The sequence below is a fragment of the Oncorhynchus mykiss genome, chromosome 31 (genome assembly GCF_013265735.2).
Source record: "Oncorhynchus mykiss isolate Arlee chromosome 31, USDA_OmykA_1.1, whole genome shotgun sequence".
NCBI lineage: Eukaryota > Metazoa > Chordata > Actinopteri > Salmoniformes > Salmonidae > Oncorhynchus > Oncorhynchus mykiss.
Genome location: NC_050571.1, coordinates 34,793,588 through 34,816,790, shown reverse-complemented (window position 1 = coordinate 34,816,790; position 23,203 = coordinate 34,793,588). Strand labels below are relative to the sequence as shown.

General features: G+C 44.3%; 1 protein-coding gene across 1 annotated transcript in view; it reads left to right on the top strand.

Annotated features, from left to right (window-relative positions):
• Positions 1-20,349, top strand: part of spata5 (spermatogenesis associated 5) — a 127,065-nt gene extending 106,716 nt beyond the window's left edge. Inside the window, exons 16-17 of the mRNA XM_021584047.2 lie at positions 1,536-1,700; positions 19,640-20,349. Coding sequence (XP_021439722.1) covers positions 1,536-1,700; positions 19,640-19,816 — 342 coding nt within the window. The 3' untranslated portion in view covers positions 19,817-20,349. The remainder of the gene's footprint in view (positions 1-1,535; positions 1,701-19,639) is intronic.
• The last annotated feature ends 2,854 nt before the right edge of the window (positions 20,350-23,203 follow it).

Below are 23,203 nucleotides of genomic sequence, written 5' to 3'. Positions count from 1 at the left end.
TCAAGCTACTCTGGCCCCTAGCCAGCATGGACCTTTATTATTTTCCTTTGGCAGTGGCCCTGGGGCCTGTTCATCTCCCCCATCCTAATCACAGTGACATTGTTGTCTTCCTATTCATGTTGGTAGCGCATAGCAGGGCGGATCCAAGTGGAGGAATCTGGACAACCCAACAACAACAAAAAATGATCCTCTCGTGATACATCGTTAATTTGTTAGCCAGACTGTTATGGTTACGTCAACAACAACAACAAAAAAATCTCCCCCCATTTGCAAACGTTCCGCACAGGGAAGCGCAGACAGATTTTAAATATGTACATATAGGAAGGAAGTCTCTGGGCTTGAAAGTCCTTTGTATATCCAGAAGGTTATAGCAGGGGATGTGACGAGGACGTAAACAAAAAATTGAAAGGCTGTGGGCTAGGTCACTGCTCACCAGAGGCACAGACATTACTTCCACCTCTGCAGGCCCGTCTGTCTGTCTGTGCTGAGCAGCCAACTGTCCCTCTATGACATCAGGGAAGAGAGACTGCAGTGGTTGGAGGGATATTTTTGGGTCGGCAACATATTTTTATATATTTTTTTTAGGATTTTAGTTTTTGGTAAAATAATTAGAATTTAGCTTTGAGTTTAATTTAGAAAATTTGTCCCCAAGTATTCCCACAAATAAAAAAGAGTCGTGATCTTGTCACAATGTAATCGAGATATGAAATGTTTGTTATTTTCAAAAATAATCTCTGTTGAGGATTAGTTGTGGTCAATTTGCAGTGTACAAATTATTATAATTATATTCCAGACCCGACTATTCACTCCAAACAAAAATCGACCCGCAGCTAAATCTAGTTCCCTACCCGTGCACTAGGTTGTGGGGAGGAAAGCTATTCTGTTTGCCCCCTGCGACTGATGATCCGGCTGTGTTTAGCCATGTTAACTTCCTTTCCAAGAGCAATGACGGCCTTCAGTCAATATTGAAGGACTTAAATGCCTTCCTAACAAACTAGTTCAGAATAGTTCCCTTCATCTTTTCTTTCTCGGAGATCAACCAAAACAGTATTCTTACCTCCACTGCAAGACGACGTGTTAGAACGAATATTCACCTGCGATTTCCTTTCTTCCATTTCACATGGTAAACAATAGTTGAAATGTGCATTCTTTCATCCAGTGTTGTTTTTCTGTGCCTTGGAAACCGGCGAATGGTGTGGACTTTGATTGGATATGGTCCTCCTGAGACTGCACACGGCCTCCATTTGGAATAATAATCTTCACGCTTGATTTGAGCTGAGGTCAATTGTGCAAATCAGGCCTTGCTTCTGGGCAAGTTTACCACACCTGCGATCAGTGCTTGGAATTTTTCTCGTCTCAGGTTCCTAACAAGAGAGATGGAGGGAGGGAGTAAGAGAGAAGGATAGGTGGAAAGATGTATTTATTGATTGATTGATTGATTGATGAAGACTCCATCCTCAAAGGGATGTTTGTCACCCAGCAGCAGAGACAATCACACACACATGACTAACATTTCCCTCACTTCTGTTGCCTAGGCCCTGATGCGTCCGGGTCGACTGGACCGGATAGTGTACGTCCCTCTACCGGACGGCCCCACGCGACGGGAGATCTTCGCGCTGCAGCTCCGCAGCATGCCCGTGGACCAGGACATGTGTCTGGATGACCTGGTGACCCGAACGGAAAAGTACTCCGGAGCAGAGGTGAGACAAACAGTACTGATTTATGGTTGCAAATAAACAACACGTACTCTATAATAAGTCATTTTACGGTAGAATACATAGAAGATGCAGGATGTAATACACGTTGTAATGTAATAACGATTCTGGGGCTCATCTCCCATTGACATCAATGCGTAGTTTACGCAAAAATCTAAGTTACACATATGCAGATCTCAAGTTAGGATTTCACCTCATTGTGATTAGCATTGAGAATGTGATATTGAATGTAAGAATATCAGCACTAGTGCCCGTATGTGTTTTTATATCAAATGAAAAGGACACGTCCAGGAACAATTCTGCCATTTAGTCATGGTTGGCGGCAAATTGTTTTTTTATTAGACCAAATGATTGAGGATTTTAGTCCAGGTTTGAATCAATTCCTTGAAGTGAGATTTATCGAAGGCATGCTACCTGATTCATGGTTGGCCACCCTGGCAAGAGCCGGACTGTCCGAGAAAAATCGGCTAAGACAAACCCAACACGGAGACCGTAAAGTCAAGTTCAACATGGGGAGAAAAATATTGAGGTGAAAGACTCTCTCTCTCTCTCCTCGTTGTTATTGTTTTTAAGCCTACCTTTTAACGATTACAGGAAATAAGAGAGCGGTGGCCAGCGTTTGCAAGGAGATGTTGTTCGCCTTCCACTGTCTGTTTTATGTCTGTGCTGTGTCAAGGGCCTCGTGATCGCACAGCTGGCGGACTCGCAGCGAGCACACAAACACTCCATTGTGTGACAGGCTTGTCTCTTGACGTTGGGCTGGGGTGTGAATCACGTTGTCTTGACAGAGAAACTGTGTGGTGCCGTTGAAGCCCTGACAAGCCCTACTACCTGTCAAGATGTTTTTCATGCTTTTGGTGGTTTAATGATGACACATCCTTCAGTGGCTATAAAATCAACTCCAGTTGTCCAAAAATGTTCCAGTCGATCAAAATGTGGTTGCAAGGCCACATGGGTATTATGAAGAGGATTTGTCAATTCTGTGTCTAGGACCTTTTGGCCACTAACTTTTCTCTGGCTATTCTCTTGGAGATCTGATCAGAGGAACACAGCTGTCGAGGAATTTGCTTCTCTACATGACCTTTTAGGGATTTGAAGAGATCTGTTGAAAACATGTACCCCCACCCTCCTTTCTCCTCCCTCCTTCCCTCCATAGTTCCCCCACCCAAAAGCAGCTTAGAGCAGGCACCTGGAGAAGGTATGCGCTGGAAACCGATCCCTCGGTATCAGGTGTTGCATTTTACATCGGGGTGTTTGGGATAGAGCTTTCACCTCCCAGTGGAAAGTTTGCTATCTCTGTTTTCAGGTTCACTCTCGGTAACCCCACAAACCCCCCCCCCCCCCCCCCCCAGAAGTATGTGCTGCTTCGCACAACATGCACAAGCTTAAAGTCAATGGTCTGTGAGCTGTTACACACTTTGTTGTTGCCAGCGCTTTTGTAGTACCTCTGTATGTCAGGGGACATTTGGAAGCCATTTTCATGCTCCTCAATGCTCTAACTTAATAAGATAAATAACATGAACAAACTGTAATATAGCAAATCATTAGATGTAGTAATTCGATGAATCGGCTTGTAAATAAGTAGCTCTTTTGATTCAGTGTCTTTTGGTGGCCATAAGGTGGGACATATAGGTGGAATGGAGTGCTTAAAGGCATCTTGTCTATACTAAATATACTATAGCTCTCCTGAGGGTACGTGAACATGAATACTCCTGGCATGACAGGTCATAAAAGCCTGCCGTGGTGCTATGCATCTGTTTGAAATGCTACTGAGCGGGGATATTTGTCTTGGCACGGCGGGATTTCTGCAGAGGGCGGTGAGGCGTGCCATGGCGGATGGGCATCGGTCGTGTATCAAGCCCACGCTTCAGGGGAACAAGCTCGATGAGGGGCCCTTGTAAATCGTCCGGGCTCTTATTGAAATTGGAGGCCGGTTTGCCGAGTCATATTTCTCTCGCTCACACACAGCCTTCTCATCCCTCTCTCCTCTCTCTGCCAACTGAAGTACTAGGAACTCTTAAGAGAATGAGCAAGGACATTACTAAGCATTGAGTCTTGCGTTAGTTGTCAGACTTTGTGAGGAGAGAATATGATTTTGGCTTACACTTCACATTAATGACACTGTTGCAACTTTGTCTGAAGTGTTGCCTAATTTTGTGTTTCTCATCTAAAGACCCTTTTGCATCCCAAGTCTTGAAAGGGTAAGGTTGAATGGACTGGTAGAGTGACAAGACTGGCAGTTGTTGTCATGTCAGCTCCGAGCCAGAAGCCCTGTTAAAATCACGTCTTCCACCCGGCAGGTTCCTGCCCAGAGTGACATCTGTTTTCCCCAAGTTTACACCCCCTAACCACCATACCCGTCCATCAGCACTGCTCCTGCCTTCACCATCCGCCTTCAGCCGTCCAACAAAGTAACATTCGATACTGTAATTGCATTGTGTTGTCATAAAGAGGGATTGCTGCTAGTCCGGAGGGAAGGGTGACGCGTTTCTTTTTCTCTTTTTTTTATGATCAAGCCCTGACAGGAAGTATCCGAGGATTTATGTACTCCATCACATGTCCCGAGTCAGAGAGAGGCCAAATCCTTCAGCCTGGTGGAGACCTGTTGGCTCATTTAGCTTTGATAGAGGAGGCTTCTTTACTAGGAATCAGCATTGTTTCCCATGTTAGCCTGCGGGAGATTGCACGGGTGTCACGGAGAGGACGCACGTCAATAAGGGGTTCTCGGTTTTCCGGAGGACTCTGTGAACTTGGTTTACTCATAAATGGGCAGAGGTACATTGTGTGGACATCATATATGCCCAGTATGGGAACATTGTGGGGACATCACATAGGCCCCGTATGGAGACATCATATATGCCCAGTATGGGGACATTGTGGGGACATCATACAGGCCCAGTATGGGGACATCATACAGGCCCAGTATGGGGACATTGTGGGGACATCATACAGGCCCAGTATGGGGACATCATACAGGCCCAGTATGGGGACATTGTGGGGATATCATATAGGTCCAGTATGGAGACACTGTGGGGACATCATATAGGCCCAGTATGGGAACATTGTGGGGACATCATATAGGTCCAGTATGGGGACACTGTGGGGACATCATATAGGCCCAGTATGGAGATATTGTGGGGACATCATATAGACCCAGTGTGGGGACATTGTGGGGACATCATATAGGCCCAGTATGGGGACATTGTGGGGACATCATATACAGTGCCTTGCGAAAGTATTCGGCCCCCTTGAACTTTGCAACCTTTTGCCACATTTCAGGCTTCAAACATAAAGATATAAAACTGTATTTTTTTGTGAAGAATCAACAACAAGTGGGACACAATCATGAAGTGGATGGAGAGCATTTGTGAACAGCAGTTTTCAGTTCTTTCCACAGATTCTCGATTGGATTCAGGTCTGGACTTTGACTTGGCCATTCTAACACATGGATATGTTTATTTTTGAACCATTCCATTGTAGATTTTGCTTTATGTTTTGGATCATTGTCTTGTTGGAAGACAAATCTCCGTCCCAGTCTCAGGTCTTTTGCAGACTCCATCAGGTTTTCTTCCAGAATGGTCCTGTATTTGGCTCCATCCATCTTCCCATCAATTTTAACCACCTTCCCTGTCCCTGCTGAAGAAAAGCAGGCCCAAACCATGATGCTGCCACCACCATGTTTGACAGTGGGGATGGTGTGTTCAGCTGTGTTGCTTTTACGCCAAACATAACGTTTTGCATTGTTGCCAAAAAGTTCAATTTTGGTTTCATCTGACCAGAGCACCTTCTTCCACATGTTTGGTGTGTCTCCCAGGTGGCTTGTGGCAAACTTTAAACGACACTTTTTATGGATATCTTTAAGAAATGGCTTTCTTCTTGCCACTCTTCCATAAAGGCCAGATTTGTGCAATATACGACTGATTGTTGTCCTATGAACAGAGTCTCCCACCTCAGCTGTAGATCTCTGCAGTTCATCCAGAGTGATCATGGCCTCTTGGCTGCATCTCTGATCAGTCTTCTCCTTGTATGAGCTGAAAGTTTAGAGGGACGGCCAGGTCTTGGTAGATTTGCAGTGGTCTGATACTCCTTCCATTTCAATATGATCTATTTGCACAGTGCTCCCTGGGATGTTTAAAGCTTGGGAAATCTTTTTGTATCCAAATCCGGCTTTAAACTTCTTCACAACAGTATCTCGGACCTGCCTGGTGTGTTCCTTGTTCTTCATGATGCTCTCTACGCTTTTAACGGACCTCTGAGACTATCACAGTGCAGGTGCATTTATACGGAGACTTGATTACACACAGGTGGATTGTATTTATCATCATTAGTCATTTAGGTCAACATTGGATCATTCAGAGATCCTCACTGAACTTCTGGAGAGAGTTTGCTGCACTGAAAGTAAAGGGGCTGAATAATTTTGCACGCCCAATTTTTCAGTTTTTGAATTGTTAAAAATGTTTCAAATATCCAATAAATGTCGTTCCACTTCATGATTGTGTCCCACTTGTTGTTGATTCTTCACAAAACAATACCGTTTTATATCTTTATGTTTGAAGCCTGAAATGTGGCAAAAGGTCGCAAAGTTCAAGGGAGCCGAATACTTTCGCAAGGCACTGTAGGCCCAGTATGGGGACATCATATAGGCCTACTGTGGGGACAAAAGTGGTTGATTAGGTGGATCCACATTTCATAGTTTTCCTGTTTACAGAAGGTAATTTATCCACGAAATCCCCTGCTGTCAAAATATCCACCATGTGTTGTGGACTTTCTTATGGCGCCGACAGAGATGGTCGCCTCGCTTCGCCTTCTTAGGAAACTGTGCAGTATTTAGTTTTTTTTAAATGTATTATTTATTACACTGTTACCCCAGGAAATCTTAAGTCTTATTACATACAGCCCGGAAGAACTTTTGGATATAAGAGCAACGTCAACTTACCAACATTACGACCAAGAATACGACTTTCCCGAAGCGGGTCCTCTGTTTGGACCACCACCCAGGACAATGGATCGGATCCCAGTAGGCGTCCCAAAACAATGGCGCCGCAGAAGGGGCAGACGGAGCGGTCTTCTGGTCAGGCTCTGTAGACGGGCACATCGCTCACCGCTCTCGAGTATACTACGAGCCAATGTCCAGTCTCTTGACAACAAGGTAGACAAAATTCGAGCAAGGGTTGCCTTCCAGAGAGACATCAGAGATTGTAACATTCTCTGTTTCACAGAAACATGGCTCACTCAGGACACGTTATCAGAGTCGGTACAGCCACCCGGTTTCTTCACGCATCGCGCCGACAGAAACAAACATCTCTCTGGTAAGAAGGGCGGGGGTGTATGCCTTATGATTAACTAGTCGTGGTGTGATTATAACAACATACAGGAACTCAAGTTTTTTTTGTTCACCTGACTTAGAATTCCTTACAATCAAATGCCGTCCACAGACGACGCAACCACACTGCCCTATCCCATCTGGACAAGAGGAATATGTTTGAAGGCTGTTCATCGATTACAGCTCAGCATTTAACACCATAGTACCCTCCAAACGGCGCAGCAGCGCCTCTTCAACCTCAGGAGGCAGAAGAAATGTGGTTTGTCACCAAAAACACTCAAACTTTTACAGATGCACAATCGAGAGCATCCTGTCGGGCTGTTACGGCAACTGCTCCGCCCACAACCGTAGTGCACTACAGAGAGTAGTGCGGTCTGCACAAGGTATCACCGGGGGCAAACTACCTGCCCTCCAGGACACCTACACCACCCGATGTCACAGGAAGGCCAAAAAGATCATCAAGGACAACAACCACCCGAGCCCCTGCCTGTTCACCCCACTATCATCCAGAAGGCGAGGTCAGTACAGGTGCATCAAAACTGGGACCGAGAGACTGAAAAACAGCTTCTATCTCAAGGCCATCCGACTGTTAAACAGCCATGACTAACATTGAGTGGCTGCTTCCAACAAGTGAAATTGTTAGATTACTTGTTAGATATTACTGCACGGTCGGACCTAGAAGCACAAGCATTTCACTACAATCGCATTAACATCTGCTAACCATGTGTGTGAGACCAATAACATTTGATTTCATTTGATTTAGATTTATTTGAGGAAACGGTAAAGAATGCTTAACATTACCAGCCATCCAAAACCAATGTATGACTTTGAAATATCAAAATGCCTCGTATACTCAATCTGTAGGTGGAAAGACTTTGAAATAACATTGATGTTATGGAGGGGGAGAAAGAAAACCACAAAAAAACACCATAATATAATTTGTTTTCCAAGCAGGAAGATAAATGGCTTCCTCTTAACACCTGTTGTGGTTGTTCTTCTGCCCTGTTCCCCAACAAAGATTTATGACCCCATATTTGTTGTTGCAAAGATGTTTTATTATCAAGGACACCCAGAAGAACGCATCAACAAAGCTGTTGCTGTTTTAATAGCATTAAGATTCAATGAAGACTCAATGACGCAAGTGTACGTCTGGCCTCTGCTGATCAGAGAAAGATAAATAAAATCACAATGTTGACCAAGAAAATATGCATATGTTGCGTTTGTTCGAGGCCAAAACGTAGGTGAGTTTTATAAATCTGTGAGCTTTTAAATGCACAGTATAATTTTGCCACAGCGAACCACCATTGTTTTGACATTTTCCGACCATAGGAAGCAGGAAGAGATTGCCAAAAAATATGTGCATATAATATTCAATTTACTACCCCGGCAAGTATGTCAGATTGTCTGGAACGAATAGCTGTTTACCTCTCTAATTCTTGTTATAAAGTCATCTTTTTCCTTTTCATTCAGAGTCCTGGCTGTCAAAATGGGAGACGTATGAAAAGGAAAGACTTCCAGCTCTGCCTTTTTGCATTTATATATAAAGACCTTGCTGTGGTCTCGGTCCAAGTACACGCGTGGCACAAATTAAATTTTTCCTGGGAAATATGAACCACTCAAGTGTACTCATTGTAATGTTTCTCTTGGCTTGGGGTAGAGGCAGGAGGGAGGGAAAGGGCGGAGGGAGAGCAGGAAGGATAGAGAAGGATGTTTACCCCTCCAGCATTAAGGAACCAGTAAAAAAAAAATCCTAGGGACTTTTGGATGGGAGAGGAGGCAAACTACAGTGAGCGAGAGAGAGATTGAGAAAGAGCGAAAAAATAAGGAAAGAAGAAGACCAGCGCTTCAGCAATAGGAACTCCAGGAACCTGTAAAAAAAGTTTATTGAGTTGGCCCCCCGGATCTTCCTCTTCTTACCCTGGCCTTAGGCCCCATAGGCCACTGTCAGGTGGAGGTGTGCCTGTTTCAGAGGCCCACACGGGCCGAGAGGTCAGGGGTCTGTAGTTAAACGCTGCACTGAGCAGCCCCCAGGAAGGCTAGTCTCTCGTTTAACACCTCGCAAACAGCTGTGGATTGGCCACTCCTTTGCCTTAAAAATCCTTCTTTAACCCCTGTCTCCTCCCCTTCATCTACACTGATTGAAGTGGATTTAACAAGTGACATCAGTAAGGGATCATAGCTTTCACCTGGATTCACCTGGTCAGTCTGTGTCATGGAAAGAGCAGGTGTCCTTCCTCCAAAGGGCCATTACATTTTGTGAAATTCCCTAAACACATGGTATTTTCCTTGTCCTGGTTTCATGAGGAATTGTGAGAATATTGGTGATACTGTTGACTCTTACTTTTGTAGGGTGTTCCACTTAGCCATTGCTTTGAAAATGTTTGTGTCTCTGTGTGCCAACATGTTCCCATTCAAAATGTAATTGTACCCTTATGTCTATGCCTTTTAGCCATAGTCTTATTCAGCTGTACTGGCCAGAACAATTGGGATCAAATGTCTTTTTCAAGGGCCTCGTAATTAACTCTGTGCTATCAGTCTGGAATTGATAGCATTGAAGCCGTTTTGGCCAATGGGCGTTGCGCATAAGAAATTCTAAAGCAATTGGATCACCTTTGACAAAAAAAATCAGAAAACAGAAGCCGCAGCGCGACATTTTCTAGGTTTAAAGAGAAGTTGTCATCTTTAACCTAGGGCATTTTGAGGAAGTAAAACATGCACTTGTTGTCTTTCCAGAGAACGGCGCATCGAACACCAGGATAATGAGCCCAAAAACAAAAGGGCAACAAAACATTATATAGTACCAGTACCAGTCAAAAGTTTGGACACACCTACTCATTCCAGGGTTTTTCTTTGTTTACTAATTTATACATTGTAGAATAATAGTGAAGACATCAAAGCAATGAAATAACACATATGGAATCATGTAGTAACCAAAAAAAGTGTTAAGCAAATCAATATATATATTTTCTATTTGAGATTCTTCAACGTAGCCAATATGTGCCTTGATGACAGCTTTGCAAACTCTTTGCATTCTCTCAACCTGCATTTCAATTAACAGGTGTGCCTTGTTAAAAGTGATTCCATATTTGGTATTTCATAGTTTCGATGTCTTCACTATTATTCTATAATGTAGAAAATTGTATAAAAAAAAAAAAAAGAAAGAAAGAAAAACCCTTGAATGAGTAGGTATCCAAACGTTTGATTGGTACTGTACATACATGCATAACGTGCTGTGTGTCAACGTGAGACTAACAGAAATAAAGTAACCTACTAATGTTTTTGCCAAACCATAGCGATGATAGAGATTAGCCTACTGCATCGAATTCAATACAGTGATCGTCTTGCTACAGTAACCTCTGATTGCCTACAGTTTATTGAACCTTCTTGTCATTTATATGCTGTGGCATAGAATGGAGCATGTATGATAGGGAGCAGAGTCTATTTTTGCTACTTTTTAACTGTCATGTAAAGCTTTATATTTAGCTATCACCTCGTAAATATGACTTTACATGTTGTTCTCCTACTGTTAACTGCCTGTCAACAACGGAGCTTCGCGTTCGCCACTGCCATAGTTCATCAGAGGAAGCAAGGCGGAGCTAAGAAGCATGCCTTCTCAGCCCTACCAGACTGATATCCATGCAGCGTTTAATGTAATCTTGTGGGATTAGGTGGCTTGTGAGGCTACCATGTTACCCATACGATTTAAAGCAATTTTAGAATAGAGGATGGGCACGGACGTTGTGAATTTTGCTTACCATGTGATCAGGACTGTGTAAACATGTGAGCACAACACGCAAACACACACACACACTCAGGGGAAGAGTAGTGCACAAGACTACACACACACAGAGCCATAGAGAGGGGTCTCCAGGTCGCTCCAGTGTGGGCATGTTTAGTAAATATGCCATCTCTTCCTTCCCAGCGCTGGGGAGAATGTGCCGCTTTCATTCGCCTGATTAACCGGCGAGGACAAATATGCCCTTCAAAGTGAGGCCCTGTTTCCCCCCTTACACGCCACGGCCGCCTCGTCCCAGAGTCTCGACACAGGTGCTATTCCACACGGGCCTTTCCTAAACAGTGTGGAGGTGAGGAGGGGGGGGGACCCTTCTGAAAGAGTTTCGTAATCTCAACTGATTGGTCAGCATCAGCTATGACAGCTGTTTTATAGGTTCTGGATTAGAGCGATTGATGGTAGTAATGCGCTAGTTATGGGGGTAGTAATGCGCTAGGGATGGACCTCATAACAGCCAAGTCACCCCTGCTTTGAAAGTTATTCTGGGGGGCGAAAGAGAGAACCAAACACTGTGTGGTCTTGAAACGAGCACCCGTCCCATTTTTGAGCCATGTTTTCTATGGAATCTGAATCCCGTGACTCTTCTCCTTCTCCTTTATGGTTGTGCGGTATGTTTCCATTCACGTCCCGTCCCCCCCCCAACTCATACACTCCTCACCACTCTCCTCCCCCCTATCCTCAACTTAACCAGCACCCCCCCTGCCTTTTAATCTTAAATACTGTAGGTTTCACATGGGTTGTGGACAGGCCTTGTTTCTCTTGGCAGCCTGCTGTCACTGCACACTTCCTCTTTGCCTTCTTGGAAAATGAAACATTTTATTTCTGGTTGGAGCGTGACGCTGTTTGATTTCTATATTATTTAATTTCCTCTCCGAATGTCGGATGCAGTGGGGACTATTTTTCTTAAAAGGGGGAGTCAATATTTTTGGCGTTGGCCTAAGAACTTCTTCATGAGCCAATATCATCTGTGTGTGTGTGTGTGTGTGTGTGTGTGTGTGTGTGTGTGTGTGTGTGTGTGTGTGTGTGTGTGTGTGTGTGTGTGTGTGTGTGTGTGTGTGTGTGATAGCAAGAGAGCTGGGACAAGTGTTGGTGTAATGCAGAGCCTAAGGACACAGGGCCGGCTCGATAGTTACTACGCTGCCTGGCCTCGTTGATATGCTGCAGGAGCAGGTAGCCACCAAACCAGCCCCTAATTAAGGCTTTTTGATACTGGGACTGAGCGGCTTTGTTGAAGTAGGACGCGACGGCATACTGGGTGGGTTTGACCTGAGCCCGTTGGTATGCGCTGCCGGTTAGCTTCTTCATCCAATCCTGAAAACTTTCTGTGCACACTTGTATTACTGAAACTGGAATGGAAACTAAAAATGTTGTTGAATGTTATGAAAAGAAATGGAGAGATTTTTTCGTACAACTGACACATGACAAATATGGGAATCCGCGAGGCCACATTTTCTATGTAAAGGAACACCGACAGAATCCCAATGAATACAGTCTGTAGTGTGTGTGTGTACATAAGTGTGTGTGAATGTCTGTAAGTGTGCATTGAGTGTTAGGCAGGTGTTACTTCCATTACAAGGCAGGGAATCGGATGGGGATAACACACACACAGCCAACAGCCAGTGGAGGAGGGAATCGGATGGGGATAACACACACACAGCCAACAGCCAGTGGAGGAGGGAATCGGATGGGGATAACACACACACAGCCAACAGCCAGTGGAGGAGGGAATCGGATGGGGATAACACACACACAGCCAACAGCCAGTGGAGGAGGGAAGCGGTTGCAGGAGCATGTCCAGAGGCCACTGAAGTATCTGGGGCTCGTGTTGTGGCGGTCTGACTCCAAGCAAGGGAAATGAGAAAAGCCTCAAGCCTGAAGGAAAAATGCCCGTGCGCGTGCCAAAGCTGATGTCATGGCGTTAAACAGCTCCTCACAACAGCACTGAGGGCCGGCCGCCCTCCCTGCACTGGGCTAAAAAGACCATGCTTAGCCCTATGCCATTTAAGCTGGAGATCCAAATTGCTTTTCCTGCCCCTTCCAATTAAATGACCAACAAAGAACCGAACTAAATGTGACTACCAACCTGCAGCAACGTATCATTATGGTCTACCAGAGGGCTCCCCCCCCCCCCCCCTCTCGCCTCTTACGGTCGGGAAATATGATGACAGATTGTAAATCGTCTGCGTAATCACTTCTTCGGATCGCATTTTCCTTATTTTCGCGCACGACAGGCATCATTCGCAAAGAGGGGTTTTGGGAGCAGCGGAGGAGGAGATCAAATCAGCTGAACGAGTGGAAACAAGGATGTGGTCGGAGTTCAATCAGGCGGTTGTGTGTCTTTCCCTGTCTAGATCACTGGGGTCCAGGCCACTCGAATGACTTCTTTATTCATCACTTTGACCGACGTGGAGAGTCCCAGAGCCTCCCTTAAGTAGAAGTACGTTGTGGTTGGTATTCAAACATGGCTGCCAAGAGTGCGTTACACTCATAAGGTGATTGTTGTGAGGCCACGACTACGTCAAATAAACAGTCTTTCATCAGAAATAAATATCTGTGTGTGTGTGTGGAACACAGGTTTCATGGAAGCGATATTAACAAAGGGTTATTAACGTCATCGTTACAGAAAGTGTATATTTAGGTTGGGATCTAATAGAAGAACAAGATCTTGTAATTGAACAGATACAGTATATAGGCTACATTTAAAACTAACGCATTGGCTCACTCTGCATCGAATACTCTTTACAGTTGTTGTTTTTGTGGTCATAACCTGTTTTTGGAAAATGCTACTAAATAGACCTGGTCCTAGGTGGTCTTTGATGGCTGTTACTGCACCGCCAGCCAGCCAGATATCCAAAGTACTCGCCACATCTCCAACGAATGGCTGCTGCAATGCATCAGTTTAGTCCCTCCATATATTTAAGTGATTGCTGACATAATTTATGAAGGGAATGAAAAATAAAGTCTGCATTGCAATAAATTTAAAAAAAACGATCCATAATTTAGCTTGGGCTGCCACCGCCCCCTTCATTTCATTGCTGTGCGTTTGCATTTTTTTTTTTGTCCCTCTCTCTGAAGGCGGGGGGCCCAGCTTTAAGGGGTTGTGTTGGCTCGGGGCCTGGAATTTCTTCACGTTTACAAACAAACTGCTTTTTGCTCACCCTGTTTGCCTTTGTGGCTTTTCAAATTGCGCATGGTAAACACACATGCAAGAAAAAAATAAAAACTGCTGCGTTCAGCAGCGTCTAGAGACCCCCCCTAAATGAGAGAGATGAATACGTCAGTGTGTACTGCTATTGCTACAGTATATACTTGTTAGCAGCTCTGTTGGTTTGTGGAACTGGGAGGGGGGGGGGGGGGGGGGGCGACCTGCGTAAATAGCCAAATTACTTGTTGTTGAGTAATGGGATTGAGACGAGGCCCTTAACATGTCCCCTATGTCGGGAACAAAGTAAAAAAAAAAAAAAGAAAGAAATTGAAGACAATTGAGTTTGTGTTTTTGGGTCCATGTGTTTGTGCGTGTAGAAACTTCCTTCAATCATGTTGTTGAAGTCGCTCGCACCCCCCTCTTCCCCCTCTCTATTTCAATGTCCTCCCTCCTTAATTGAGGCCTGTGTTGCAAAACCTTCATTGTTTCACATCACCATTGACAACAAGCTAAATGATTTGAATGATGGGAAACTCTCAAAGACATTTAGTCCTGGACGCTGTTTACAGTGTCTGAATCATGTTGTTCGGCTGGCCCTGAACAAAGAAATCGCTCACTTCCTGACATCTGCCTAGCACCTGCCTTAGCCAAGTGAGCTAGCCCTGTCTTACACAACCGACATACTTCCTTGTACATACTCATCTCGAAAACTCCCCTTCCTGTCTTAAGACTCCAAACCATCCTATCCCCATCAAATATGTCAAATCAAATTGTATTGGTCACATACACATGGTTAGCAGATGTTAATGCGAGTGTAGCGAAATGATTGTGCTTATAGTTCCGACCATGCAGTAATATCTAACAAGTAGTCTAACAATTTCACAACAACTACCTTATACACACAAGTTTAAAGGAATGAATAAGAATATGTACACGATAAATATATGGATGAGCGATGGCCGAACGGCATAGGCAAGATGCAGTAGATGGTATAGAGTACAGTATATACATATGAGATGAGAAATGTAGGGTATGTAAACATTATATAAAGTGGCATTGTTTAAAGTGACTAGTGATACATTTATTACATCCAATTTTTAATTATTAAAGTGGCTAGAGATTTGAGTCAGTATGTTGACAGCAGCCACTCGATGTTAGTGATGGCTGTTTAACAGTCTGATGGCCTTGAGATAGAAGCTGTTTTTCAGTCTCTTGGTCCCAGCTTTGATGCACCTGTACTGACCTCGCCTTCTGGATGATAGCGGGGTGAACAGGCAGTGGCTCGGGTGGATGTTGTCCTTGATGATATTTTTGGCCTTCCTGTGACATCGGGTGCTGTAGGTGTCCTGGAGGGCAGGTAGTTTACCCCCGATGATGCGTTGTGCAGACCTCACTACCCTCTGGAGAGCCAGAATTTGTGCGCGGAGCAGTTGCCGTACCAGGCGGGGATACAGCCCGACAGGATGCTCTCGATCGTGCATCTGTAAAAGTTTGTGAGCGTATTTGGTGACGAGCCAAATTTCTTCAGCCTCCTGAGGTTGAAGAGGCGCTGTTGCGCCTTCTTCACCACGCTGTCTGTGTGGGTGGACCATTTCAGTTTGTCCGTGATGTGTACACAGAGGAACTTAAAACTTTCCACCTTCTCCACTACTGTCCCGTCGATGTGGATAGGGGGGTGCTCCTTCTGCTGTTTCCTGAAGTACACGATCATCTCCTTTGCTTTGTTGACGTTGAGTGTGAGGTGATTTTCCTGACACCACACTCCGAGGGCCCTCACCTCCTCCCTGTAAGCCGTCTCGTCATTGTTGGCAATCAAGCCTACCACTGTAGTGTCGTCTGCAAACTTGATGATTGAGTTGGAGGCGTGCATGGCCACGCAGTCATGGGTGAACAGAGGGTACAGGAGACTGCTGACAATGCACCCTTGTGGGGCCCCAGTGTTGAGGATCAGCGGGGTGGAGATGTTGTTTCCTACCCTTACCACCTGGGGGCGGCCCGTCAGAAAGTCCAGGACCCAGTTGCACAGGGTGGGGTCGAGACCCAGGGTCTCGAGCTTAATGACGAGTTTGGAGGGTACTATGGTGTTAAATACTGAGCTTTAGTCGATGATCAGCATTCTTACATAGGTATTCCTCTTGTCCAGATGGGTTAGGGCAGTGTACAGTGTGATTGCGATTGTGTCGTCTGTGGACCTATTGGGGTGGTAAGCAAATTGGAGTGGGTCTAGGGTGTCAGGTAGGGTGCAGGTGATATGGTCCTTGACTAGTCTCTCAAAGCACTTCATATTGACGGAAGTGAGTGCTACGTAGCGATTGTCATTTATCTCAGTTACCTTAGCTTTCTTGGGAACAGGAACAATGGTGGCCCTCTTGAAGCATGTGGGAACAGCAGACTGGGATAGGGATTTATTGAATATGTCCGTAAACAACCCAGCCAGCTGGTCTGCGCATGCTTTGAGGACGCGGCTAGGGATGCCGTCTGGGCCGGCAGCCTTGCGAGGGTTAACACATTTAAATGTTTTACTCACGTTGGCTGCGGTGAAGGAGAGTCTGCAGGTTTTGGTAGCGGGCCGTGTCGGTGGCACTGTATTGTCCTCAAAGCGAGCAAAGAAGTTGTTAAGTTTGTCTAGGAGCAAGACATTGGGGTCCGCGGCGGGACTGGTTTTCTTTTTGTAGTCCGTGATTGGGGGGGGGGGGGGGGGGGGGTGTACACGACTGGCGGGATGCGTGAAGAAACCAAGTGGCTATACCGACTCTGATAACGTATCCTGAGTGAGCCATATTTCCGTGAAACAGAGAACGTTACAATCTCTGATGTCGCTCTGGAAGGCAACCCTTGCTCTGATTTTTTCGACATTGGCTCGTAGTATACTCGGGAGTTGTGGGCGATGTGCCTGTCTACGGAGCCTGACCAGAAGACCGCTCCGTCAACTATGTTGAGTAGAAGTTGAACTAGCAAAAACAGGCAAACAGTGCACACACAGATCTTTAGTGAGTCGTCGGAGAAGTGGATACTAATGGGTTATTACCATACCTGAGCGAATATGTGACCCTGGTGGATGCTGGTACCACAACTAATCTGTCAAAGTAGAAATACTCTTACAGTACTCACTCTTAAACAGACACACACATTTTTTACATTATATTTTAGTAAATTAGCAGACACTCTTATCCAGAGCGACTAAAAGTAGCAATTGGGGTTAAATGTTTTGTTCAAGTGCACATCAACATATTTTTCACCTAGTCGGCTCTGAGATTCGAACCAGCGACCTGGCCCAATATACACACAGGCAAAGTGGCTAAAGGTACTTTTGTATACTTATTAGCCGGTAGTTCTGAAAGTTGAGCTCACGAGCCAAAAGTGGGCCCCGAAAATTGCCTACCACGTCACAATTATGCAGATATATGCACAACATCATTGCTCTCTCTCTCTCTCTCTCGCTCTGCTGTGTATGCATCTTACTAGCTGTCACTCAAATGGTGAAGCGCTGAAGCTCAATGGCTAGAACTCAAATTGCTAGGGGGCTGGCCCACATGAGGGAAAATGCAGGGGAAATGGTGCAGCACATCTTCCCAAAATGTTTGGGGGGGGGGGTTTCTTGGCTAATTGAGGTAAGACAGTAATTATACTCATAGTGCATGTATGAACTACACATTGACACATTCAGTCCAAAGTGGGAGGTTTAAAAAATGATTAGCAGTCACCAAAGTTCTGGAGCATGTCTTTGAGCAGCTATGGAGCTATTTTGCTACGAATTCACTTCAGCTACAATATAAATAAATAAATATTCTTGTTGGCTGTTGCAACCCTCCTCCATTGTTGTTTTTCTGATCTAAGATCTGTTTTGTGGTTTTCTCCATAATGGTTAAGATTAGGAACAGAGATCTGTACCTTTCGCCGACTTCTACCCTGCAATGTCTGTCAATGTCAACAGTCTGCCATCTTGTTGCCAGCCTCTGTCCCATGGATGAGCTCAAGGGGAACCACTATTTTTATTTTCTCTTCGCCCTTCCCATTACAATAAGGGGGTTATTCCTCTTAGGAATACTTTTTTTCGCCTCTTTAAGTTCTTTGAATCCTTAATTGTAGGGTACCCATTTGTGCTGTCCCCTTCTTGGAATGGGGAAAATATGCCAAGGGAATTTGTGAGGTCACCTTCCAAATGGTTCAGTTTCCTCCACTTGAAATAGATTGAATACATTCGCAGCCTTTGCAGGTGTAATTATGCCCTCAACGTTTCAGTTCTGCTGTTCCGGACCGTCCGGATTTACAAAGCACCTCATAGTAGGAGTGCTGATCTAGGATCAGGTCCCCCCATATCCTTATAATCATCTGAATTATGATCTAAAAGGCAGAACTGACCCTAAATCACCACGCATACACTGAGGGGCTTAATGAATATGGACCCAGATTGTTTGTGGAGGAAACCAGGACACCGCATAAGCCTAAATTTAGAATCGGGACGGGCATATCCGGTCCTGTAGGGCCAATGTGCACACAGGCTTTTGTTCCTGCCCAGCACTAACTCGCCTCCAGTGAGATTTCCGTATATAGGTCTTGTTTTCCAAACACATTGAGCCCTCTGTGGTTTCCCCTGGCATGGAGGGAGGTGGCGGTGTCAGCAGACCCCCCCACCTACCACACCTGTTTTATAATATCCCACTGAATTAACGGTGATAAGACTAAGGCCCGGCGACTTTTTGAGGAGATTCTGTACACGCCGTGGGAGTGAGTCGTTTCCGAAAGTCCAGAGATGGCTGATGAACGCCAGACACCTTCTTCCCCACCCATGCCACCCTCTCTTCCAGAACTAGCGCTCTGTTCTACGGCACGACCTGCTCCAACGGAAACCAATCTGTCTTTCCAGTGACTGATAGCACTGTGTTGAGATTTGCAGGATATGCGCACCGTCAGTTTGCTCCACGGAACGACCCAAACCCTGAGCAACGTAAAGAATGTAAACTGCTGTGACTGCAAGGGAGGGAGGTGCAGGATTGGGAATATGTATGTATGTATGTTTTCAATTAAACAGAATGAATTGCCCTCTTAAGTCAAATGTTATTTATTGCAATAAAATGTGCAATCTGAATTAATACAAAATTATGGTATGTGTGTGTTCTGCATATCAGATACTTTTTCTACTGTGTGTGTGTGTGTGTGTGTGTGTGTGTGTGTGTGTGTGTGTGTGTGTGTGTGTGTGTGTGTGTGTGTGTGTGTGTGTGTGTGTGTGTGTGTGTGTGTGTGTGTAACCCTGTAATAACCGTACAAATGTGTAAATTCAACTATTAGATCACAACCTAAATTATATTTTTATTCCAATGGTCATGATTTGGTCAACCTCGTTTTGTCGAGATTCATTATTGACCTGTTCACCACAGCCTAGGGCGCTGTTTCCCAATTCCAGTCCTCAAGTATCCCCAACAATACTCATTTTTATTGTAGCCCTGGACAAGCACACCTGAATCAACTTGTCAGCTACTCATTAAGCCCCAAATGAGTTGAATGAGGTATGTTTGTCCCGGCTACAACAAAAAATGTGTGCTGTTGGGGTTACTCGAGGACTGGCAGTGGGAAACACTGGCCTAGTGGCTGTGGATGCTAGCATGATTTTAAATAGTCGTAATCTGGCCGTCTGACAGCCCTGTATCTGTTTCCTGTCGCAGATAACGGCAGTATGCAGAGAGGCTGCCCTGCTGGCCCTGCAAGAGGACATCAAAGCACAGCTCATCATGGGGAGACACTTTGAAAGCGCCCTGAACACCGTGAAGCCTCGAGTTCCAGACTCTCTCATCCAGTCGTATATCAACTATCAACAGCAACGCGGCCTGCGCTTCTTCTGACGTCGGCGTGGAAAAATTCCAAACCTGCGAAAGGAGTCTTTGCTAGAATAAGCAGTAGGCCTACAGGACCGACTGCATATGGTTACTGTAAATGCAGTTATCCACTGAAGTCGCAAGGGTTTCCAAATGGACATTACATCAGTGAATAGGCGGCAGCGTTTCCCAAACTCGGTCCCGGGGACCCCAAGGGTTGCACATTTTAGTTTTTTTTGTTCCATAGCACTACACAGCTGATTCAAATAATCTACTCATCATCAAGCTTTGATTGTTTGATTCAGCTGTGTAGTGCTAGGGCAAAAAACAATATGTGTGCCCTTGGGGTCCCCGGGACCGAGTTTGGGAAACACTGGATTAGGGGGAAACAATAGGCGAGAATAGCCCATGTGATTGAACCATTATGCTACTTTGTAATGTGCTCATTTATTCTTGGTCACCAAAAATAACCTAAATTCTCGACAAAATTGTTATTTACAAACCTGTGCTCCCTGAAATGCAATATTAGGCTACAATGTAATAAATTAATTGTTTCTCTATATGCTTGTTAATGGTTTTTATTATGTTATCCTCATAAGACAAATTGAATATATTAGGCATGGGTACACACGCAAAAAGATTACCGTGCAGAAAAATAACCAACATTTATACATTTTTCAAGGGCTCTTCAATGGGCAATTTTCAAAGCAAAAGTTATGGGTCTAAATCAAGGTGTCACAAAAAAAAAAACATGCCCCTCCCTCCCCCTCTCCACAAAGTTACAAATATTTTCACATGACCCTCCCCTTGTACTGTGAAGTAAATTGAACACCTTCACACCTCATAGAATTAACTCAATAATGTTAACGACCGCAAATAACAAATGTAGCAATCCTGTGTTTATAAACGTGGATATGGACTGGGCCACTTCAGCATGCTTTTGTTTCACAGTTGATGCCATGCAGGGCTACGGGCCAGAAGGTTGAGGGTTCGCCGACCACCACAGATGAGCTCACTCTCCCTGCTGCCTGTTTCATTATTTTACGATCAGAGCCGGCTGCAGACAATGATCAACTAGGGGGAAATTAGATTTTCAACATATTTACAATTATATAAAATAATACATTTTCACCAACAGGTTTCTGTGCCAATGCAACACACAACCAATAAACAAAGTATACCGACTACGAGCACTTCAATGTCATGGTTTGCGTTTTCAACACCACAATAAATAGACTATGTCAATCTCGACAAAAAGAACATACATCCGTCCCTACCTTGTAGGCTTACCCAGTATAGAAGGCTTGGCTTGACAATGTCCGAATGTCATTGAACATTTTGGTGTTTTGTAACAGATGTCTCTTTCCATTCATCAATTGGCCACTGCACAGTTTGGATTGATTAATTGATGTTATTTGTCATTTAAAAAAAATACATATATATACACAAATACTTTTTTTTAAGTGACAGGGATTGCACAACAAAGGCTTGGGAACTATTTCCATTGTGGTCCTTATTTCTTTTTACATAAATACATATACAACTACATAGATATAGACACATTACAGAGATAGAGATGAAAAAATGATCAACCTCTAGATGAGTATGAGGGGGGGAGTTTAAGTACAATTCGTACAAGCTTGTTTGGCTGGTAGCTTATTCTTTAGATGCTTGGGGCTGCTGGTGAACCATGATGTGCAGCATAATCAAAGTGGCACTGGACTAGCACACTTGGCCGAGTCTTTAAGGTATCGATAGCTAGATTTCTGTACAATTGGTGACAGATTTTCATGTGAGTATTCTAAAATCTTCATAAAAACAATATGCCATTTCAGAGTTTCCTTTAGGAAAATTTGGCGCCGGACAACATGACAGGGAGGATTTTAATCAACCGGACCTTTGAGAAATATAATGGACATCCATCTGCATTAAGATCCAATCTGGCACAGTCAGCGCCATCAATAAACGAGGGATATTGGTCAAATGAACCACATTAACATGTCCTTAAAAACAGCCTTAAAACAAATTCCAAAAACACTATTCCTTGTGTTTCGATGTGTAGGATATGAAGAACTTTATAGCCAACATGTTGTTGTTTTTTTTTGGGGGGGGGGGGGGGGGGGGGGTGTTAGGCTGCTTTGCTAATAATTGTCCACCTCATGGTTCAACTGTCAGAGATTTGAGCACTAAATGCATCACGGCATTGCATGCAAAGGCCTATAAGCTTAGGTGTCCTTTGTATGAAATTAATATATATATATATATATATATATATATATATATATATATATATATATATATATATATAAAGGAGGAGAAGCTTAGGCCTAACCCGAGAGAGATAGAGATATGCTGGTGGTATGCTACAACACTGACATGCATTTATTTACAGTTGAAGTCGGAAGTTTACATACACTTAGGTTTGAGTTATTAAAACTAGTTTCTCAACCACTCCATAAATTTCTCAAACTATAGTTTTGGCAAGTCGGTTAGGACATCTACTTTGTGCATGACACAAGTAATTTTTCCAACAATTGTTTACAGATTATTTCACTTATAATTCACTGTATCACAATTCCAGTGGGTCAGAAGTTTACATACACTAAATTGACTGCCTGCATACAGCTTGGAAAATTCCAGAAAATTATGTCATGGCTTTAGAAGTTTCTGACAGGCTAATTGACATCATTTGAGTCAATTGGAGGTGTACCTGTGGATGTATTTCAAGGCCTACCTTCAAACTCAATGCCTCTTTGCTTGACATCATGGGAAATACAAAAGAAATCAGCCAAAACCTCGGGAAAAAAATTGTAGACCTCCACGAGTCTGGTTCATCCTTGGGAGCAATTTCCAAATGCCTGAAGGTACCACGTTCATCTGTACCAACAATAGTGTGCAAGTATAAACATCATGGGACCACACAGCCGTCATACCGCTCAGGAAGGAGACGCGTTCTGTCTCCTAGAGATGAACTTACTTTGGTGCGAAAAGTGCAAATCAATCCCAGAACAACAGCAAAGGACCTTGTGAAGATGCTGGTGGAAACAGGTACAAAAGTATCTATATCCACAGTAAAACGAGTCCTATATCAACATAACCTGAAAGGCTGCTCAGCAAGGAAGAGGACACTGCTCCAAAACCGCCATAAAAAAAGCCAGACTACGGTTTGCAACTGCACGTGGGGACAAAGATCGTACTTTTTGGAGAAATCTCCTCTGGTCTGATGAAACAAAAAATAACTGTTTGGCCATAATGACCATCGTTATGTTTGGAGGAAAAGGGGGAGGCTTGCAAGCCGAAGAACACCATCCCAACCGTGAAGCACGGGTGTGGCAGCATCATTTTGTTGTGGTGCTTTGCTGCAGGAGGGGCTGGTGCACTTCACAAAATAGATGGCATCATGAGGACGGAAAA